This window comes from Nelumbo nucifera, chromosome 8, assembly GCF_055504915.1.
Source record: "Nelumbo nucifera cultivar China Antique chromosome 8, China Antique-T2T, whole genome shotgun sequence".
NCBI lineage: Eukaryota > Viridiplantae > Streptophyta > Magnoliopsida > Proteales > Nelumbonaceae > Nelumbo > Nelumbo nucifera.
In genome coordinates this window covers 2,810,659-2,832,719 of record NC_142656.1, presented here as the reverse complement: position 1 = coordinate 2,832,719, position 22,061 = coordinate 2,810,659, and the positions used below count along the sequence as shown (strand labels likewise).

Below are 22,061 nucleotides of genomic sequence, written 5' to 3'. Positions count from 1 at the left end.
TAAAAGATATTATTCACGGGAGATGTTCTCAATACATGGTGAGATGTGCGAGGTCGGTGTGAGGCACCCTGTGTGAGGAGCAGATCCCAATTCGAATCAACACGCCAATGTCCCGTGCATATGAACTTATGTGCCTCAGCGCTCCTCATGCCAACCCCACAGAAAATCATGGCCATTGGAACATCTTCCAAAATACAAATACGGATGATATTCTCAATGCATGACTGAAAGTTCTCTGAGGTTGTTGTAAGTTGCAAATCCATATACCTTGTCTACTTGTGAGGAGATCCCGTGTGACTAATAAAGTGATAATTGCCTCCACTTCGAGTTGGGATCTGTTCCTTACCAAGTGTGCCTCATACTGACTGACCTTACAGCCACATCCCACCCTATATTAGGAACATCTCCCCATGAATAATAAATACAAATTCAGGAGATCTTCCTGATGTACGACCAAAACAAGTTGTGAGGTTAGCGTGAGGAGCAAATCTGGACTCCTCTGCTTCACGTCAAAACGACCACCTACATATTTTTGTCACTATCATTCCTACACATTTTAGGATGCATCTTTTTTTTTAACTCAAAGGGGGTATTATTGTCTTTTAATTATCAAGGCATCCCATTCGATAATGAGTCCGGATTCAGTGGGCCCTTAGGTTCACGGGGCACGTGAACCCTCCAATAGGAGGCGTGCACGTTGCCTCTTTCGCTCTCTCTTTTCCATTACTCTAAGTAACATTAAATAGTCTGTTTTCCTTGTCAGGCCAATTCAACTAGATGGGAAAAAACAAAATCAATTGAAAACCCAACACTCCCATTCTTTTCCCCCTTCGTTTGAACTCCCCTTCCCCATTTTCACCCGAGCCTTGGCTCAAGAACACAAGACCACCGACGGCATCCTCACTGTTTCACCGAGCTCCAATGGCTTGCATTCAACCAACAACAAGATTCAACCTCTGGCGGTTGGATTCAACCACCAATGGCATCCTCACTGTTTCACCGTGCACTTAACCAATGCGCATCCAACTCTCATAACCACAACCCCAAACAATCACCACCATCCACCATTTCAAAATGGTTTCCTCACTCGCAAAACAGTGATGACGCCACTGGTGGTCTTGAGCTAGGACTCGGGTGAAAAATGGGGAAAGGGAGTTCAAACCAAGGTTTAAAAAACCAACCAGGAAACGAGACCGTTATACCTACTGGTTTTCGGGTCAATGGTTCAACTATTCGAGTCGAACGGTTCGGATGGTTTGCATATTAGGGGAAATGTTTATATGAGATTTGCCCTAATATGCAAACCTCATATAAGAATGAAGAGATGTCGGCTGAGAAAGCTAGAAAGTAGAAGGAGAAAGGAGAACTATTGTTGGCTGAGAAAGAAGAAATAAAGAAGAAGAATGAAGGAGAGAAGGAAGAGGAGGATGATTGGATGCTCACCGGCGACAACAATGATGAGGTGGCAGCAAAAGATGCAGATTTGAGATATGAGTTCTTGGATCTCATATTTGAGATCGATTTCTCTAAAACACCTATAGAAGAAAGTCTTCTTCTTCTTCTCTTTGTGCTAGATCCCAGATCTGAGTTCGTGTCTCAAACTTAATCTTAGATCAGAGTTCTCCTCTCTACAACTTTATATTGCGAACTGCTGGCTGGGTCAAACGAGTCAATGGTTTGACCGTCTGGATCAGTGGTTTTTTGATAAAATCAATGGGTTTTGACCCAATAATGGATTAGAGGTGAAAATAGAACCGATTTTTTGGACAGTTTTCAGGCCAAATGGTCCGACCATCCGGGTCAACGAAGGTTCAAAAACATTGGTTCAAACGAAGGGATGAAAGAATGGGGTGCTGAGTTTTCGATTGATTTTGCTTTTCCCATCCGGTTGAACCAGTTTGACAAGGAAAAAGGACTATTTTACGTTACTCAGAGTAACGGAATAGAGTGAGCCGAAGAGGCAACGTCCACGCCTCCTATTGGAGGGTTCACGCGCCCCGTGAACCTAAACAATTGAACTGGAAAAAGCGGATAAGACACCTGTCTGTCTCACGACACCTCGGTTTACCGCTATCCTCAACGCTCAACCAATGTTTTACATTAGCAGAGCAGAGCAGAGCTAGCCGGAACGATTGTAATGTTCTTTCGACATGGCAATGACTCCGACCAGCGTTCGCCTTAGGGGCCTCTCCAATGCCACATTCCTTCGTCCTATGGCACCAAACCATCTCGTCTCTTCCTTGGCATCCAAAGGAAAGAAGCATTGCCGCATAATATGCGCATCGGTTCCTCCAGATAGGCGAGATAGCAGGCGCTCCGTCTCCATCGCCCTCTTTCTCTCACAGTGGCTCTCTATCCCTAAACGTGCGTCTCTTCCCCTCTCCTTGACTTTCCAGCCATCTTGTCTAGTGTTCGTTGCAGGGTAAGCCGGATGCCGACGAGAAAAGATAGGCTCATTTTCATTCAAGAAAATTTGGAATAAAAGGATGATAAAATAGAAACACAGGTGGAGGAAAACCTTCATGGAATCAATTCACGTAAAACCTGTCACATTTAGTCTGCGCTTGTTTTAACGTAGAAGGGGAGGGAACCAAAGTTTTCCCAGTAAAAAAAGGGCGAAAATATGAGTGAAATACTGTCTAGAAAATGTCAGATTCTTTTACATTGGATCGAGTTTAGCCTTAGGGCGGGGAGTAGCTCTGTGAAATGGTAAAAGTAGAAAATCTATGGCTTTCGCGTTGAATTAATGTTTTATTTGTCTTGCTACCTTTCCCCCTTTTTATTTGCAGACTTGCAGTGTTCCGTTTGTTTCACCTTAAAATAGGCGGATTTTTTTGATCTATCATTTTTTGGTTATTTCTGCCTATTTTACGGCCAAAGCTTTATTTCCCACCATTTTACATATAAACGAGTATTTCAATTTTCAATCTGTTAAGTTTCAGTTATAGTGAAAATATTTCAACAATTTAGAGTGTTCACAATAGTATATTTCTTCTGCAGATGCTAGCGCGGGAAGCATTTTGGATAAGTACGTGAAGAGGTAAGACTGCAGTCTAAATTCACGGTTCTGACAATTTTTTTCCAACAGTGTGAAATGTTGTTTTTATGTTGTTGGTGTATCATAGACGTGGGCCACGTGGCTTGCCAACGTATTAATTTGAATCTTTTAATCATGGAACATATTTTGTAGGAAATATATCAAAAGAACAGGTCGATTGCACCCTGCAAACTAACTGATACTCTGATACACAAATTTTATTTTGTCTTCTATCCATGTTTTCACCATAATGTGGAATGTCAAGAATTTTCAGAACACTGATTCTTTTTAGACTGGTCTGTGGGATCTGCTGCCATGATCATTAGACTGAATCAAGAAAGTTAAACATTCTTAGAACATGACACCTCTGATTTATCCCAAACAAGAATGACAAGTTCAATCAAACAGACAAGGCTATATAGGCTAATTCACTTTATCCAGTACTCTTATAGTGAACAAATAATAATCAGGAAAATGCATTAGCTTGACTCGTTATGAATTAAATCAATAACCACATATTCAAAATTTAAATTTATTGATACCTAATTGAATCTTAAATCATAGAAAAGTCTTTATAAAATTAAATGCATGAACCAAGCCAATTATGCCTTAAATGGGGTTATTGTAGAGTTGAAAAGTCCTTAAACTGCCCCAAAACATGTTAGAAAAAGAAGATTTATTAAAGCAAAATCAGTTTCAACCAACTAGAAAACTGGAATAATCTTAATCTCCTCTGGCCCTGGTCAGTAGAGTTCTGATCTCGAGAAGGAGAAGAACTAAAAGGGAGAAGAGGAAGAGGAACAGATGTTTCGAGAGAAAAATGAACAAGGACAGCAAGCTGAGCCAAGCTTTAGTGGGTCCACATGTGATATTCTCGGGGAGCACATGGATTTTAAAAAGAGTGATGAGATGGGCTTGGAACAAATGGATTTGAAATAGAAACATAATAGGGGGCCTAGAAGGGGTAAATTACCTATCTGGAATTGAAGAGTGGGCCCAGCGACGATGGGGGTTTGGCCCAAAAGTATATTGGGGGTAAGCAGATTAAAGAGGCGATAGAGAAAGTGATGACAGAAGAGGCTGATTGCGATGCCGAAGGATTTGTTTGGATAATGGCAGTGTTCCTCCCTTAAAATAAGATTGCAGTGACGATTCGGGAGGAGGACGGGGATGGAAAAAGAAGTGCGGAAGAGAAGGGGGGACGCAGGTGGACTGTGAAGACAACCATTTGCATCAAGAGGAAGGGGAGGATGACGAAGCCAAACAGGACATCACTGAGGTTGAGGGAGGAATTCAGGAAAGAGATGAAAAGGATGATTGGGGAGAGAAAGTGATGGTAGGAGAAGAAGAGAATGGCAAAAAGACAACTGAGGTTTTACTCAAGAGGGATGAGAATATAATAGAAGAAGAGGGGGAAATCAATCAAGGGGATGAGGTGGTCAGGTCTTTACGAGCAGAGGAAATGAGAGCGTTGGATGAATTAGTGGGGAAGGGAGTAGGAGAAGTGGAAAAAGATTTAATTGAGAAGAAAAGAGGGGAGCAAGAATCATGGATTGAAGAAAAGGGAATGGAGGAGGAAGGTGTTAGGTCCGACATAGAAGCAAGCCCAAACAACGTGACCCAGGCCCATCACGCTCAAGCTCCAATCTAGAGCATTTTGTGGATCATGCGCACAACATCACCTCTAGGTTCGTTTACACGCACCGTCCACGTCATGAGGAGTGATCAGAGTTTGTTAGAGGTCGTTGTCCTCTCGTTGTGCATTATAAATATCTGTAATAAGCTGTGTAAGGGGATATGAAAGAAAACCCTATTAGTATCTTCTTTACCTCTCTCCTTTTCTTTCTTCCCCTCTGCTTTTCTCTCCTTCCCTCTCATCTATTTCAAGAGGGTGATCTCCCTTGAACCAGCTCCACTAGTAACGAGTTCCGAAGGTAATAAATCCATCAATTGGTATCAGAGCCTAGCCTCGATGCTGACCACCAGGTCTACATCGGCAAAAGAAAGGATTGATCGAATCAAAGGGGAGGTGCGACAGACCACCAATGAGTTGAGGGACATTAAAGAGACACTCTCAACATTGGTCAGACAGTTTGAACGGATGTCTGCAATACCTAGAGCTTCGGAAGCCGAAGGGTCTAGCAACAGTGACAACAGGCAAGGTGAAGTCTTCCCCGTCAAGGCCACCAAGATAGACTTTCTGCTCTACTCAGGTGATGACCCTGTTCCTTGGATATATCGGGCCGAACGTTACTTTGAATTTCATGAGACCCCAGCTGACCAGAGAATTCCTATTGCCGCCATTCACATGGACGGCGAAGCCATCATGTGGTATCAATGGTATTGTAAGACCCACCCACAGGCCACCTGGTTAGATCTAACCGAAGCTTTACGAGAACTTCAATGAGTCCCTCTCAAGAGTGAGACAAACAGGGACGGTGAGGGAATACCAGAATGAATTTGAACGGTTGGCCACTCATGTTCATGGCTGGCTGGAGGCCGCTCTAGTGGGATGTTTTATAGGAGGATTAAGGGATGATATAAGGATCGAGGTAAATACCTTGCAACCAACAACCTTGATTGTGGTGGTTGTCCTAGCAAAGTTTTAGGAAGAAAGGTTGGACCGACTTAAGAAGCTTGGAAAGCCCACTAGACCTTAGGCGGGCCCAATACAAAAAATCCTTATCCCAAGACTGAATCGAACCCAGGTCCACTTCTTCCAACACCCACCATTCCAACAACTACTACCGCTAAGCTTGCACCACCCACCAAGAAACCGAGAGCATTGACCCTTTCCTTACCAAAAAATGTCATGGATAGAGATGCAGGCCAGAAGGGAGAAGGGCCTTTGCTATAACTGTGACGAGAAATTCGTTTCGGGTCACAAGTGCAAGGTCCAACATGTGTACCTCCTGTAAGTAGAAGAAGAGGAGGAACCTAAGCCCCCTTCAAAAGATCCCGGGGTCGGTGGTACCGGAAGTTGAATACTGTGTTATTTCCCTTCAGGCTCTGGCAGGATACTAGACCCCAAGAACCATGCGGGTCCATGGGCAGATCTTGGGGAGGAGAGTGGCCGTTTTGATTGATAGTGGGAGTGGGAGTTCTTTGAACTTCATAACTCCCGGACTAGCTCGACAACTGGGGCTAATGATTGAGATAGTTCCACCACTTGCAGTCAATGTAGCCAACGGTCACCGTATCACTTGCGAAGGGAGGTGTAAGTCAGTTGAGCTCAAGATTCAGGGGTATACCTTTAGGGTGGACCTACAACCTTTGGAGTTCACGGGAGCAGATGTGGTTTTGGGCATACAGTGGTTATAGCTATTGGGCACTGTGGTATGTAATTGGGCCGAACTGACGATGCAATTCACACATGAAGGCAGTTCCTATACCCTAAATGGGGTTAAAAACCAACCCATAACCGCAGATAACTTGGAAGTTATCCTCAAAAACTGCCAACACAGTGCTACCCCCTTACTTATGAGCATGGGCTCGAGGCCTATTGGGCCTAGCAACTTTAGCTGTTACTTCAAACCTACTCTGACAATTTTCAAGAGCCCACTACCCTACCAGCCCCTCGAGGGTAGAAGTGGAACAGATGGTGAATGAGTTGTTAGACAAAGGTTTTATTCAGCCCAGTAGTAGCCCATTTTTGTGACCCGTTATTTTGGTGAAGAAGAAAGACGATAACTGGAGATTCTGTGTAGATTACAGAGCATTGAACAACATCACGGTGAAGGACTGGTATCCAAAGTTGGGTGAAGAACTATTCGATAAGTTGGGTGAAGCTAAGTATTTTTCCGAGTGCATCCAAAGGACATTCACAATACATTGGGCTTACTACGCCTCCATCAACTGTTTGCTAAACCTCAAAGTGTTCCTTTGGACAGACCCAAATTAGCTACCTGGGGCACATAATCTCTAATGGGCAGGTGCACATGGGCTAGGCCCACCTCTCCATGGGCCCTCAGAGGGTTCCTAGGGTTCACCGGTTATTATCGGTGGTTCATCAAAGGGTATGGGATCCTTGCAGCACCCCTCACTCAATTGTTAAAGAAGCACACCTTCGAGTGGGATCAGAAATCTGAAGAGGCCTTTCAATTACTCAAGAAGGCAATGACGACACCACCTACATTGGTCCTTCTTGATTTCAACCTAGAATTCGTGGTGGAGGCTGATGCATTAGGTAAGGGAATAGGCGCGGTCCTAATGCAGCAAGGTCGGCCACTGGCCTTCTTCAGTAAAGCCCTCTCTCCTCAAGCTCAAGCCAAGTCAACTTACGAGAAGGAGCTCATGGCAATCACTATAGCAGTTCAGAAATGGAGAGCATATCTCCTGGGCCGAAGGTTCGTTGTTAGGACGGATCAACGCAGCATCAAGCATCTGTTGGAGTAGTGAGTCTTGGGCCCTGAACCAACAAAAATGGGCCTATAAGTTGTTGGGGTTTGATTTGTCATTGAATATAAACCTGGGCCTTCTAATGCTATGGCTGATGCACTCTCCCGGGTAGATGACTTTCACATGATGGGCGTGTCATAGCCGACCTATCCCTTGATGGACCAGCTAAGACAAGAGGCCCATGAGGACCCTCACCTAGCTCAGATACGGGCCCAAACCCTTGAAGGTCCCACACTTACTTTAGGGTGCGTCGTGAAAAATGGTATTCTCTTCTACAAAGGCCGAATGGTGGTATCTGACAGGTCCAAGCATTATCGGGAATTGCTACGGCTTTTTCATGACTCGGCTCAAGGGGGTCATTCCGGAGCTCTCTGCACCCATAAGCGTTTAACAACCCATTATCATTGGAAGGGCATGAAATGGTACAGGAGTATGTTGCAAGATGTGCGACTTGCCAAGAACAAAAATATAGCATGCAAACACCATCTGGGTTATTGCAGCCTTTGCCCACCGGAGAAAGTTTGGGAAGAAGTTTCCATGGACTTCATAACCGGGTTTCCCGTATCTCAAAGGATGTCAGTAGTGTTGGTGGTGGTAGACCGGTTAAGTAAGTACGCACACTTTATTGCACTCTCCCGATCCTACTCACAAACCATAGTGGCCCATGCCTACATATGGGAAGTGGCCAAACTCCACAGAACCCCCCACTCCATTTTGACCGACTGAGATCCCCTCTTCATGAGTACCTTTTGGCAGGCCTACTTCAGAGCTCAAGGGGTACAAATGCTACACTCAACCAATTATCACCCTTAGACGGATGGACAGCCTGAAGTAGTCAACCATTGCTTGGAAACATATCTAAAGTGCTTTGTGGGAGATAAACCCAAGTAGTGGGCCCAATGGTTACCATGGGCCGATTATTGGTATAATACCACGTTCCAAATCTCAACTGGAACCACCCCTTTTAAGGTGCTTTACGGGTGTGACCCCCCATCCATCTTACCTTATGAAATAGGTATGTCGCCAGTAGCCGAAGTTGAAGCCCAACTAACGGCAAGGGATAGCATACTCAAGACCTTCAAGTTCCATCTACAACAGGCTCAACAATGTATGAAGTTAGCTTATGATAGGAAGCACCAGGAGTTGGAATTCTCTGTTGGGGGTTGGGTTTATTTGAGGCTCCAACCATATAGACAGACATCTCTGTCTGAAGAATGTCACAGAAGCTATCTCCACGTTACTTCGGCCCATTTCAGGTGGTTGAACGAATTGGGGTTGTCACCTACCATCTCAACCTTCTTGCAGAATGCAAGTTGCACCCCATTCTCCCTCAGTTAACAGAGGTTGGAGAAGTGGTGTTTGAACCTCAGTGGATTAAGGATCTTTGTTGGGTGAAATGTGGCGGCATGGCCCATAAACAAGCTCTAGTTGTGTGGCATGGCCTGCCTCAAGAGGATGCCACTTGGGAAGACTACGACCAACTCCAAAAGCAGTTTCCCACCATTGACCTTGAGGACAAGGCCATTCTTGATGGGGAAGGGAATGTTAGGTCCGACATAGAAGCAAGCCCAGACAACGTGACCCAGGCCCATCACACTCAAGCCCCAATCCAGAGCATTCCACGGATCATGCGCAAAACACCACCTCTGAGGTTCGTTTACACGCGCTGTCCATGTCATGAGGAGTGATCAGAGTTTGTTAGAGGTTGTTGTCCTCTCGTCATGCATTATAAATATCTATAATAAGCTGCGTAAGGGGATATGAAAGAAAACCCTATTAGTATCTTCTTTGCCACTCTCCTTTTCCTTCTTCTCCTTTGCTTTTCTCTCCTTCCCTCTCATCTATTTCAGGAGGGTGAGCTCCCTCGAACCAGCTCCACTAGTAGCGAGTTCCGAAGGTAATAGATCCATCAGAAGGAGATAAGATTGGAGATGGAGTTCGAATTTACAAAAGGGAGTATAAAACTTTTCCCTTAGAAGAAAGTAGAGAAGGAAGTTCAGGGAAGGATGATGAACTTATGGTGGATGGGGTTCATGAGGTAGAGAAGAATTGTGATTTCGAGGAAGTGATAAACAAGGAAGTGGAAGTCAGCAGCAAAATTCTAGGGCTGTTCTTCTTAGGAGGGTAGGAGTTCGCCAAGGAAGCATTCAGATCGGTAGAGGAGAAAATGGGGAGAAAGAGAGTAGTGCCACTCCAGTGCTTGGTGGAAATTCTGACAATTCTGAAAAGGAAGTAATTGTTGGAGATGGTAGGGCAATTAGAGATGGTGGGGATGCTCTCAAGAAGGAGGAGGATTTATCTGAGGGAATGTTGGTTTCAGTTGGGGTCAAAAGCTGGAGGGGAGTCTGGAAGAAGCCGTGAAAACACTTAATACATTTAGGAGATTCAGAACTCAAAATAACAGAAAAAGTCAGCAGCAAGTTCCAGTTTCAAAAGTCTTTGCATGGATAAAAGGAGGCTTATATGGCATTGGGCCTAATACACCCGTCAAAAAACACAAAAGATCAGAGAAAAGGCGAATAGAAGAGTGTTCTCAAAAAGCTGATAAGAAGAGTCATTGAGTGGGAATCTTGTTTGGGTTTGGGCAGTAGGGGTGGGTTTCCGAAGGTTGTCAATTTTGGTTGGTAGGGTTTGGCTTTTGCCTTAGTGTTGCAGTGTGGTTTTATTTTTCTTCTTTTTAGCTGGGTCGAGGATTCTTGTTTGGGCTGGTTTGTCGGGCCTGGGGTTTCTTTGTTTGGTATCTATTTTTTGCTTCCCCTCGGGTGATTGCTTATCACCTTCCTTTGTAATTGCTTTTTTTTTATTTAATACAATTTTTATTTTATCTTCAAAAATAGATTATAATTTAATACCCATGGGCCTTGGCTTGGACCCATCAACAACAAATTTTGTAGTAAGAAGTTGTTCCAAAACGGAAGACTAGGTGTCCAAGGAATGTCCATGCACACCTCTTGATGTGTTTCAGGTCCATTAACCTGTGAGTGCCTGGAACCCCCTCAGGTGCATTGGGAGTGCCATGGATGCACCTGAGTTGGATGGTGTAGGAAGATGAAAGCTCATTGAGAACCATAAGCCATCTGTGTCATGGTCAATCAGTTTCCCCATATAGTTGGGATAAGGCATGGATGATGATGATGTATACAACCTCAGTTTGAAAATAAAATTGCAAGACTACATCTAACATACATCATCCCAACGAGAGGCACGAGCTGCAGCCCCTCCTTGAATCTTAAATGTCACCCCTCCTCTCGTTCGAACAGTTCAGGCGCAAAAAAATCTCCAGATTTGCAGTCGCGAGGCTCTCTACAGTGGGTCCCATCCAACCTGGCGAACCGTCTCTCACCAGATAGGCGCAACCCGAGATACCTCAAGCCTAGTGATGAGAACAGAACATGGATTGAAGACTGGTTGAGTAAACAAAACAGCAATGACGATTTTGATAGAGACGAAACGCCAAGTCTGGGAAGTTTGTCTCCGAAAAGCAACAATGATTTTTTTTGAAACAGAAAGTTTGCATACAGAGCTGTTGTTTTTAGAGGAAGAGACTGAAGAGGCAGGTGGCGAGAAGACTAGAAATGGTGAAGAAAATGGTTCTAAAGCTGTGAAAACTCCTCCTCCCTTCGTCGAGGGAGCTGACCCTAAGTCTAATGAACTACAAGATGTTGGTGGAGAGGGACAAGAATCGGCTGTGAGGATGGATGCGGGTATTCCAGTGTCGGAAACACAGAGAAAGGTCTTCCAAGTGGGTAGGTCGTCAGGAAGTGATTCTTTCACCATGTCTACTTCACAACCTTGTCCAAAAAGGGGAAAGGCTTTAAAACCAGTTGCCGCCTGTCAGCAAGTCATTTCCAGTGATTCTAGTCCTACCCTCGTTCTATCAGGTATGGGTGTCAATTCTGTTTTAGGTACTGACTTGTTTGCTCTGCTTGTAACAGATATCCCAGCTTCCCATCCTGGAGGTTCTGATGCAAGAGAGAGGGTGATAGTGGAAGGAGGAGAGAGGGTGGTGGAAGGAAGTAGTAAGGGGGAGGCGGACAGAATTTGGGAGTTGATCTGTACAATGATGGAGGAACAAAATAAAAAGGAAGGACTCGAAGAAAGATGCTGTAGCCAAAATAAGTGTGAGCAGGGTAAAATTCTTCCTCAGACATTGGCTGGAAAGGATGGAGAAAAGAAAGAGGATGATTGCTGTATTAAGAAGGGGGGGGGGGGGGGGGGGGGGGAGGAACAAATAAGAAAAAAAGATCTGAAGTGGAAAGGCTAATTTCAAACATTGAGGGGGATTTAGAATTCAGTGGTAGAGGGGATAGGAGGAAGGGCCTAAAATAAGGAGAATATGGCCTCTTCTTGGGTTCTTTTGCTACTTTGTCTCGATGAAAATTATTAGCTGGAATGTAAGAGGGTTAGGGAGTGCAAGGAAGAGAAGGGTGATCAAAGACCTATTCCGAAGGGAAAAACCTGATATTGTGCTGTTACAAGAATCCAAATTGATGGAATTAGATGGGAGATGGGTGAAGAGTTTTTGGAGGTCTAGAGGTTTAGGTTGGAGCTCGTCTCCTTCTTGGGGAGCCTCGGGGGGATTGTAACATTGTGGAGGGAGGATGTTGTGGAAGTAGTGGAAGAATTGATAGGCAGATTCTTAGTTTCCATTAAGTGCAAGAATGTAGAGAATGGGTGTGTATGGGTTTTAACCAATGTTTATGGCCCTAATTCCTATAGAAAGAGTAATGAGATGTGGGAGGAACTATATGCAATCAAGGGGCTATGGGATGGTCCTTGGTGCCTGGGCGGGGATTTTAACGTCATTAGATTCTCTAATGAAACCAGTAATCCCCAACAGGTAATCTCAACAAGCATGAGGAAATTTAATGGTTTTATTGAAGATTGTGATCTGAAGGAAATACCTCTACTGCAAGCCAGTTACACTTGGTCCAACCTTCAAGAAACCCCTTTGTGCTCGAAGTTGGATAGATTCTTATTTAACCTTGCCTGGGAGAATAGTTTGGAAAATTTGGTTGCTAGGGCGTTACCCAGGGTCACCTCCGATCACTGTCCTATCCAAATAGGTACCGAGTCTTTTCCTATAGGACCCAAACCTTTTAGATTTGAAAATATGTGGCTTACCCATCCAGATTTTGTGAAAAAAGTGAAGGAGTGGTGGGGTGAGGAGGAGAGGGGGGTAAGATGGAAGGGGATCAAGTTTCACAAGAAATTAAAAAGGTTGAGAGCCAAAATAAAAGAGTGGAATAGAGATCAGTTTGGTAGAATTGAGGAGCAAAAATTTGGCCTAATCTCTCGAATAGAGAACTTGGATGTAAAGGAATCTCACAATGGGCTGACCGAGGAGGACAGAGTGTTAAGGAGACAATTAAAAAAGGATTTGGAAGAGGTGTTATTGAGGGAAGAAATCAGTTGGAGACAAAAATCTAGACACAAGTGGATTAAGGAAGGCGATGGGAACACTAGATTCTTCCATGATTTGGCAAATGGGAGACGAAGAAAGAATTTTGTGACCAAGCTAGAGATAGGAGAGGAGGTGTTTACCAACCAGGATGACATAGCCAGAAAATTTGTGGACCACTTCAAATCGATTTATAGAAGGCCTTTGAGAGAGAGGACAGTCATGGAAAGGGTGGATTGGCCAAGAATTGATGAAGGAGTGGCAAGGTGGCTGGAAAGGGATTTCGTGGAAGAAGAGATTAAGAAAGCTGTCTTTCTAATGGATAGATCCAAGGCTCTGGGTCCAGATGGCTTTACAATGGGTTTTTATCAAGACTGTTGGGAGGTGTTGAAAGAGGATTTAGCTGAAGTCTTTAAGGAATTTGTAGACAATCACACTATAAGCCCTGGAATTAATGCCACCTTTTTGGCCTTGATACCTAAGAAGAATGATGCCAACCACCCAAAAGATTATAAGCCTATTAGTCTGGTGACAAGCATCTATAAAATTCTGGCTAAAGTGCTCTCATTGAGGATCAAAACAGTCCTCCCTACCATCATTAGTGAAACCCAGGGGGCTTTCATTCAAGGGTGACAAATAACAGATCATATCTTAATTGCGAATGAGTGTGTGGAGGAAATGAAAAGGTCTAGTAAGAGCGGATTCATTTGTAAATTGGATCTTGAAAAGGCCTATGATTTGGTGGACTGGAAGTTCCTATTGGAGGTTATGCAGAACTGTGGACTTGGGGACAAGTGGGTAGTTGGATCTTTGGGTGTATCAGTACTTGTCACTACTCTATTCTGGTAAATGGTACGGTGAGAGACTTTTTTCCAGCTTGTAGGGGTGTCAGGCAAGGGGATCCACTTTCACCCTTCCTTTTTACCTTAGTAGCTGATGTGATTAGTAGGATCATTACTAAGTCTGACAGCGAAGATGCCATTAGGGGTTGGAGAATAGGGAGACACCAAGTCCCCGTCACCCACCTTCAGTTTGCAGATGACCTAATGATTTTTTGTGAAGGAGGTCTTAGTGAAAAGGTAGCAAACCTAAAGGAGATAATAAAAGAATTTGAAAGTGTCTCTAATTTGAGAATAAATCTGGAAAAGAGCTGCATAGCGGGTATAAATTTGGAGGTAGGGGAGGTCGAGGCTATTGCGGAGTGTCTTGAGTGTTCCACCTCAGCTTGGCCTATGTCATATTTAGGGCTTCCTTTAGGGGCAAATCCTAGGGAGAGTAGATTTTGGACCCCAGTGATAGAAAAGTTTGAGAAGAGATTAGCCTCATGGAAGAGGAACTATATCTCTTTAGGAGGGAGAATTACCCTAATAAGAGCTACCTTGGCTAACTTACGTACCTATTATTTGTCTGTCTTTAGGATACCAGTTAGGGAAGCTAGGAAACTGGAGAAGTTGATGAGAGACTTCTTATGGGAGCCGGGACAAGAAAAAAAGGATCACTTGGTTAATTGGGAAATTGTGTGCAGAAGTAAAGAAGAGGGGGGCTTGGGAATTGGGAGGGTAATTAGAAAGAATCAAGCTCTGTTAGGGAAATGGTTGTGGAGATGGCCTTTGGAAAGAGAGAGATTGTGGCATGAGGTGGTGGGAAGCATTCATGGGAGGTTAGAGAACGGATGGGATGCTGGTGTATCGAGGCAAGCTAACCTAGCAACACCGTGGAAGGCTATTCACAACACCCTTCCTCAATTCCTCAATTTTATCAAGTATGAAGTTTGTTCTGGCAACTCTGTTCTTTTTTGGGAGGATATTTGGGTAGGAGACTCACCGTTAAAGGACTTGTTCCCTTCGCTTTTTTCTATTTCTTTGTACAAAAAAGAGGTGGTCTCAAAATTTGTTTCACCTTTGGGGACACCCTTAGATCCTACTTGAGATTTTGGGTTTCGTAGAGGACTTAGGGATGCTGAAATTGAGTCTCTTTCTATTTTGCTTGGTTGTCTTAATCAGGTTTGTTTGGATCCCTCCAAGCTAGATAAGAGAGTTTGGACTCCTAGACCCAATGGAACCTTCTCTTGTGCTTCTTTCTTCAAGTCCATCTCTCAACTTTCTACTCACCAACACTTACCGTCAAAAGAAATTTGGTGTAGGCCAGTCCCCCCAAAAATTATGGCTTTTTGTTGGGAAGTATTCCATGGGAAAGTAAACACTTTAGACAATCTACAAAAGAGAAGACCTTTTCTCTGTATTTCTCCTAATTGGTGTATCCTCTGTAGAGCTCACGGTGAGGATTGTTACCATCTATTAGTATCTTGTCCCTTTTCTGCAGACCTTTGGGCTTGGCTACTTTCGTTGTTTGGGGGTAGTTGGAGTCTACTAGCAGAAGTTCACATGCTCTTCAACCATTCTACCTTTTATTGGCCTACAAAAATAGGGAGAATTATGTGGAGATGTGCTCGTGCTGCTTTGACTTGGACTCTTTGGGAAGAAAGGAATCTCAGAATTTTTCAAGACAAGGAAAGGAACAACCAAGATTTGAAAGACTGTGTGTTAAACAGGGCAATACATTGGCTTAAGACCTTGGAAATCTTCCATCAATTCTCCTTTAATGACCTTTGGAGAAATTGGTCAGCAGTAGCAAGGTGCTCATCTTTAAAGGACAAATCAATTACAAGCTGGTCTCCTCCACCCGAAGGCTCAATAAAGTTGAACTTTGATGGAAGCAGCATGGGTAATCCAGGATTATCCGGAGTGGGGGGTGCTTTGAGAAATGAGAAGGAAGAGATTTTGTTGCTCTACTCAGGTCCCTTGGGAATTGGGAACTCCATCAGGGTAGAACTTTTAGCTGCTGTACAAGGGGTGCAATTTGCAAACCAGTTGGGGGTACAACACCTAATAATCGAGGGGGATTCCAAAGTGGTGGTGGGTTGGTTGAAAAATTCTGAAGAGGCTATGTGGCGATACAAGAATGAAATGAAGAAATTTAGTTGGTTGACAAGGAATATATTGGTCATTGTACAGTGGGTGGGGAGATCAGCAAATACTTTGTCAGATGTGTTAGCTAAGCAAGGGGTAAATAGGGAAGAATTATTTTGGGCTCAGTTGTGATTCTTGTTTTTCTTTCCTAGTTTACTTGTAAGATTAAAGGAGGGGCTGCAGCTTGTGCCTCTCGTTGGGATGATGTATGAACTCACTCTAAAGTTGCTTCTGAATCAATAAACTTATTATTATTCATCAAAAAAAAAATACATCTAACATAGTCTCCATTTGAGAATAGATTGTATTACTGGCACTTCTGTCTGCTGTATGGAAATTATTTAAAATATATTAAATAGGATATATGCTGATAAAAAATATTAAATAGGGTATATATTTGGTAAGCTGCTTTATCTACTTAGTGAAACAATAATTGGGCATTTACTTGATATGCAAATGTTGCATTGGTTACATTTTGTTTCTCTGAGTCATTTTCTCCTGCAGTTCTAGAAACCTGAATTTGCCATTTCAGATTTATATTAAGAGACTAGTCTAATAAGTCTGCTTCATTGTTGAAGTTTACATTTTTTTTTAATGTTGCACACCAGGAAAAAGCTTGATCCACTAGAGGCATATGTACCCCCTGTTATTTTGACTCAATTGCAGATCAAGGATTTAGGTGCTGATCTTTATCCTTTTTTATGTTTCCTTTGTCTACACTCTTCTTAAATTTGGAGATAACACTCAAATCTTCATTTTTTTTTCTCCCTATAGTTCTCTTTATTTCATATTATCCCCATTCCCCACTCAATCTATGAATTATTGGTAATGCTTAGTGTGTATTGTGTGCAAAGTTTAAAATTTCGCAACGTATCGGTCCATATCGGTCGATACGTTGCGTTTCGTTGAAGATCTGAATCCGATACACGGAACATACAGAATCTGTATGTTTCGTTTATTTTCGTTAGTACTGGTCCGATACTGGCCCGTATCGGTCCGTTTTGGGTCTGGATCGGCCGATACAATCCCGATACAGTCCGATACACTGCATGTATTGACCGATACAACTTGAAATTCAAATTTGAATTTAATGACTCTTAATTCAAATTTATTTTCCCTCCTTCTCTCTTAATATTAGTAACTTTTCAAATTCAAATTTAATGACTCTTAATTAATTATCACATTTAATAACACACTATTAAAGGGAAATTGAATAGTGTAGTTAAGGCAATGTTCAAATTCAAATTTGAACTTGACATGCCACTAACTTGCCTATTAAAAATCACAAATAGGGGACAAAGGGATTTGAACCCTACTCATTTGTTTGTAACGACTACAAGTCCACCACTATGCCATACCACAAGTGTTTGTCATATAAATTTGTATTTTAATTCTTAATTAAATTCGTTTGTTAGTGGATGACTACTAATAAAAGCTAAAATTCATCATTAAAATATATATAATAAATATCAATGTTTAAAGAACCGGGTTGGACATCAGCCTAGAAAAGGGAGAGTTCATAGGTTAGAGGTTCAACTGAGGTCAAATTGTGATGACGTAATATATTATATATATCATATATCATATATTGTATTATATATACAATATTATAAATTATATATTGGATTCTAATATATTCAAATTATATAGTTGTATTCTTTTATAACATATATTTTTTATTTTAATTTCATTTTTTTTATAAGTCACCTATATTGAAAAGTTACCCAAAATAAAAACAAAGGTCATTGCAATAGAACATCTGAGCAAAAAGATATGGCCTTTATAAGCTTGCATTAATGTGCTAAAACAATTTAAAAAATCAGTTGTTTTTCTAAAACCAGGACTGATTCACTAGTTTTCGAGTTTGACTAGTCAGGTTGGCAATTTTGGCAAATTTTTAACCCAATCTAGTCATGGTCCAACCGGTCCAATAGGCCAATCGGTCCTACTTTCTAAAAAATGGTAACTATTAATACAAATTATATTGATTCTTTAAATACTATGATATGTATACATACACAAACATTTTAATTCTTTCATCATTTTCAATAGTTTCCAATTATGTCTCAATATTTCACACTTTGTATAAATCACTGAAATATGGATTTTTATGTTTAAATAACTTATTTAAAGTGATATAAAACTCATATTTATTGTAATTAACATAGGTTTTTAGGATTTATATGAGTTTCTTAGTGTATCCATGCATATCTTAATTTTTTGTCTATATCCATGTGTATCTTATGCGTATCTCGATATGTCTCTTAAAATTGTCTCTCCGATACACATTGCGTTTCCGATACTTTAAACCTTGATTGTGTGTGTTGTCAACAGTTGTTGAATGATGCTATTCTAGAATAATTGTTTCTTTGGTAGGTTAACCATGAGAACCCTACTGTGCCTAATATTTATTGGCTCCAAAATTCAGACAACAAAAGAAAAAAAATCATAAACATCTACTAAATTTACTCAATAAGAGCATTCTCATTTGATCATCACTTGATTATTTAGTTTCTTTGGAGTTACAATTTAATATTAATATACTCAAATAATGTAGAAACCACTGATTTGGTCCCCACCTCTTTCTATTGTACTCATATACAACTACTAGTTATTTAAGTGTCAGTCCACAATTAGTTGTTAGTCTTTTATTAGGACTTTAATTGTTGTCTTTTATTAGGATTTTAATTTTGCCATGTAAGCAGTCTTATCCTTACTTTAGAATTAATATAAATAGAAAGAGGGGGGCGGCAGATTAAGCATCATCTTCTTTTCTGAAATCCTTCCTTCGAAATCTTCTTCTCTTCTTTTCTCCTTCTCCTTTCATTCTCTCCTCTCATCCTCTTAATTTTCTGTTGGTTATACACCACAGCTTGGGCTGTTAGTAGTCTCATGCGACTACATGGTATCAGAGCCAACCTAGGAAATCTTATGATAGTCTGACATGGTTGGCTGCATAAGAATTTCCTAGGGTTGGAAAATTTCTAGCAAAAAGGATCATCGGCTGAGTCTTGGAAATTATTGGTGAAGCATCAGAGGATGACCAACAATCAGGAAGAGTCAGAAGGAAGAACCCTCAAGATTAGGGTTCAGACTTGTTTTTGAAGGTTGCGGCCAGAAAGTCAGAAGGAAGAACCCTCAAGATTAGGGTTCAGACTTATCTTTGAAGGTTGTAGCCAGAGCTTTGCTGAAGTAAGTGAATCTTTTCTATCAAAAGGATTACCTTTTCTGGTTATTTCAAAGGTTCGACTGAAAGTTTTTTTCTTCCTGAACTGTTCTTAATACATTAAAAGAATAGTTTTTTGGTTACTTTAAGAGGCGCGATTGAGAGATCCCCTCCTTTCCTAGCCATTAATTGTGTTCTTGGCTTGTTTCTTGACCTTTGACTGGTTCTAGGTTCAAGATTCTAGTTTCTTGACTGTCGCCAATTCTAGGGCTGTAGTTAGTTTCAGCTTTGCACTCTAAGCTGTACTTGGAAGGTTATCTTTTTTGGGTGGATTGCCGACCTAGAAGGATAAAGTAGGTTCGTCTGATAGCAAATTCTGGGTGTAATTACCCAGTCTCAGTGATGCAAAAGGCATTTGTTAATCTTTTCTTGACAAAGAATGGAGTTTAAGAGCCAAGGGGAAAACTATTTAGGGGCTGGTGGTGCTGGTAGCATACCTGAGAACAATTTTCAGATTATCACTGTAAAATTTGATGGGTCAAACTACCTAGAGTGGGCCCAATCAGCCATGATGGCTATTGGGGGTAGAGGAAAGCTAAGTTATTTATTGGGAGATGTCAAGGAACCAGCCAAGGAGGACCAAATATATACCAAATGGGTTCAGGAGAACTATTTGGTTATGACATGGCTGTGTAACTCCATGCAACCACATATCAGCTGAAATTATTTATGGGCAAAAACAACTAAAGAAATTTGGGATATCATGACAGAAACCTACTCCCAACCCCTCAATGTTTTTTTTTTTTTTTTTTTTTTTTATGAATGATAATAAATTTATTAATTCAGAAGCAAATTTAGAGTGAGTTCATACAACATCCCAAGGAGAGGCGCGAGCTGCAGCCCCTCCTTGAATCTTACAAGTAAACTAGGAAAGAAAAGCAAGAATCAGAACTGAGCCCAAAACAATTCTTCCCTATTTACCCCTTGCTTAGCTAACACATCTGACAAAGTATTTGTTGATCTCCCCACCCACTATACAGTGACCAACATATTCCTTGTCAACCAACTAAATTTCTTCATTTCATTCTTGTAATGCCACATAGCCTCTTCAGGATTTTTCAACCAACCCACCACTTTGGAATCCCCCTCGATTGTTAGGTGTTGTATCCCTAGCTGGTTTGCAAATTGCACCCCTTGTACAGCAGCTAAAAGTTCTGCCCTGATGGAGTCCCCTATTCCCAACCCCTCAATGTTGCTAGGGCCTATGAGCTAAAATGTAAGGTGAATAACCTTAAGCAAGGAGAGAAGCCAATATCGGTTTATTTTTTCACCTTGAAATCTTTGTGGTATGAGATTGATCACTTAGAAACAATTGAGTGGGAAAGCCAGAAGGATGCACAGACCTATAGAAAGCAGGTTGAAACCAATAGGGTATTTGAGTTTCTAGTTGGTTTGAATTCTAAGTATGACATTCTGAGACAACAACTTCTAACAAGAGACAGTGTGACCCTATCACAAGCTTACACTCTAGTGCACAGTGAAGAAAGTAGAAGGAAAGTTATGTTACAACATTCACCACTTGAATCAGCCTTGGCAACGACTAAACCCAAGTTTGGGGGGGATAAGGAGAGAGATATGAAGAAGGAAGACAAGAAGGACCTAATATGTGAACATTGCAAGAAACCTAAGCATACCAAAGAAACCTGTTGGAAGCTACATCCTCATCTAGTTCCCGCAAAACTCAGGAACAAAAAGGGGAATGCCAATACAACTGTTACTAATGATTGTGCAACCTCATCAGGCACAAGAGCAACACCACTAGACACTCTAGTTACTGTTCGAGTTGCCTTGACTCAGTTGGAAAAGGAGGTTGGTAATTCAGCATCATCATCTCAGCCAGTCACAATATCAACTCCTCCCACCTCAACATTTGCTCATTCAGGTACACGGGCCTCAGCTTATCATGCTTCAGCTTTAGGTAACACTGAACATTGTTGGGTAATAGACTCAGGTGCATCTGATCATATGACTGGTTTGCCTTCACTATTTACTACCCATCACTTATCCTCTGGTAAAGACAAGGTGTCTATTGCTAATGGATCACTTGTTCCCATTTCTGGCAAGGGAGACATCAAGTTTGCTAGTGCCATTTCCTTATCTTCTGTTCTGCATGTTCCTAAACTTAGCACCAATTTACTTTCAGTTAGCAGCATTACTAAAAACCAGAATTGCTCAGTAACCTTTTTTCCTGATCGATGTGTTTTTCAGGACTTGGAGACAAGGAAGGTGATTGGGACTAGCCGTGAGACAAATGGAATCTATCTGCTTGGACGAAGTTCACAGTGGGACAGTAGTGAAGTTAGAGGGTCTTTTGTTTCTCAGTCTATTGGTCAAGTCATGCTTTGGCATAACCGATTGGGCCATTTATCCTTTATGTCTTTGAAAAGCTTGTTTCCTAGTTTATTTGAATCTATCCAGATGTCCAGTTTAAAGTGTGAAAGTTGTGAGCTTGTAAAGCATTGTAGAACAACCTATTCATCAAGTAATAAGAGAAGTAGTGTTCCTTTTGACATTGTGCATACCGATGTTTGAGGACCATATCACATCACTGCTATGGGGGGGGGGTACAAATACTTCTTGCTGTTTGTTGATGACTACACCCGGCTTTCTTGGGTCTACTTGATGCGTTCTCAAGATGAGGTCCCTACCCTAACCTAGACCTTTCATCAGATAATTTTAACCCAGTTTGGGGTAAACATCAAAATTTTCAGATCCGATAATGCGAGAGAATACTTTAAAACATCACTAGCCTCTTATTTTCTTGACCATGGGATTATCCATCAGAGTACCTGCCCTCATACCCCTCAACAGAATGGGGTGGCTAAGAGAAAGAATAAGCACATATTGGAAGTAGCTAGAAGTATCATATTCAACTCCAATGTGCCTATACATTTATGGGGAGATGCCATTCTCACAACTGTGTATCTCATCAACCAAATTCCTTCACGGGTTCTTGACATGAAACCCCCATTCACTCTTTTATATCCTAATAAAGAGTTGTTTTCTGTCACTCTTAAAACCTTTGGTTGC

General features: G+C 41.8%; 1 protein-coding gene across 2 annotated transcripts in view; it reads left to right on the top strand.

The window, feature by feature from the left end:
- The first annotated feature begins 2,021 nt into the window (after positions 1-2,021).
- LOC104600569 (uncharacterized) overlaps positions 2,022-22,061 on the top strand; it is a 37,491-nt gene continuing 17,451 nt past the window's right edge. The window contains exons 1-3 of one of the 2 annotated variants that reach the window (XM_088894007.1): positions 2,022-2,364; positions 3,001-3,040; positions 16,414-16,484. In XM_088894007.1, the coding sequence (XP_088750133.1) occupies positions 2,151-2,364; positions 3,001-3,040; positions 16,414-16,484 (325 nt within the window). In that variant the 5' untranslated portion in view covers positions 2,022-2,150. The remainder of the gene's footprint in view (positions 2,365-3,000; positions 3,041-16,413; positions 16,485-22,061) is intronic. The other variant, XM_010263599.3, reaches the window with a different exon arrangement.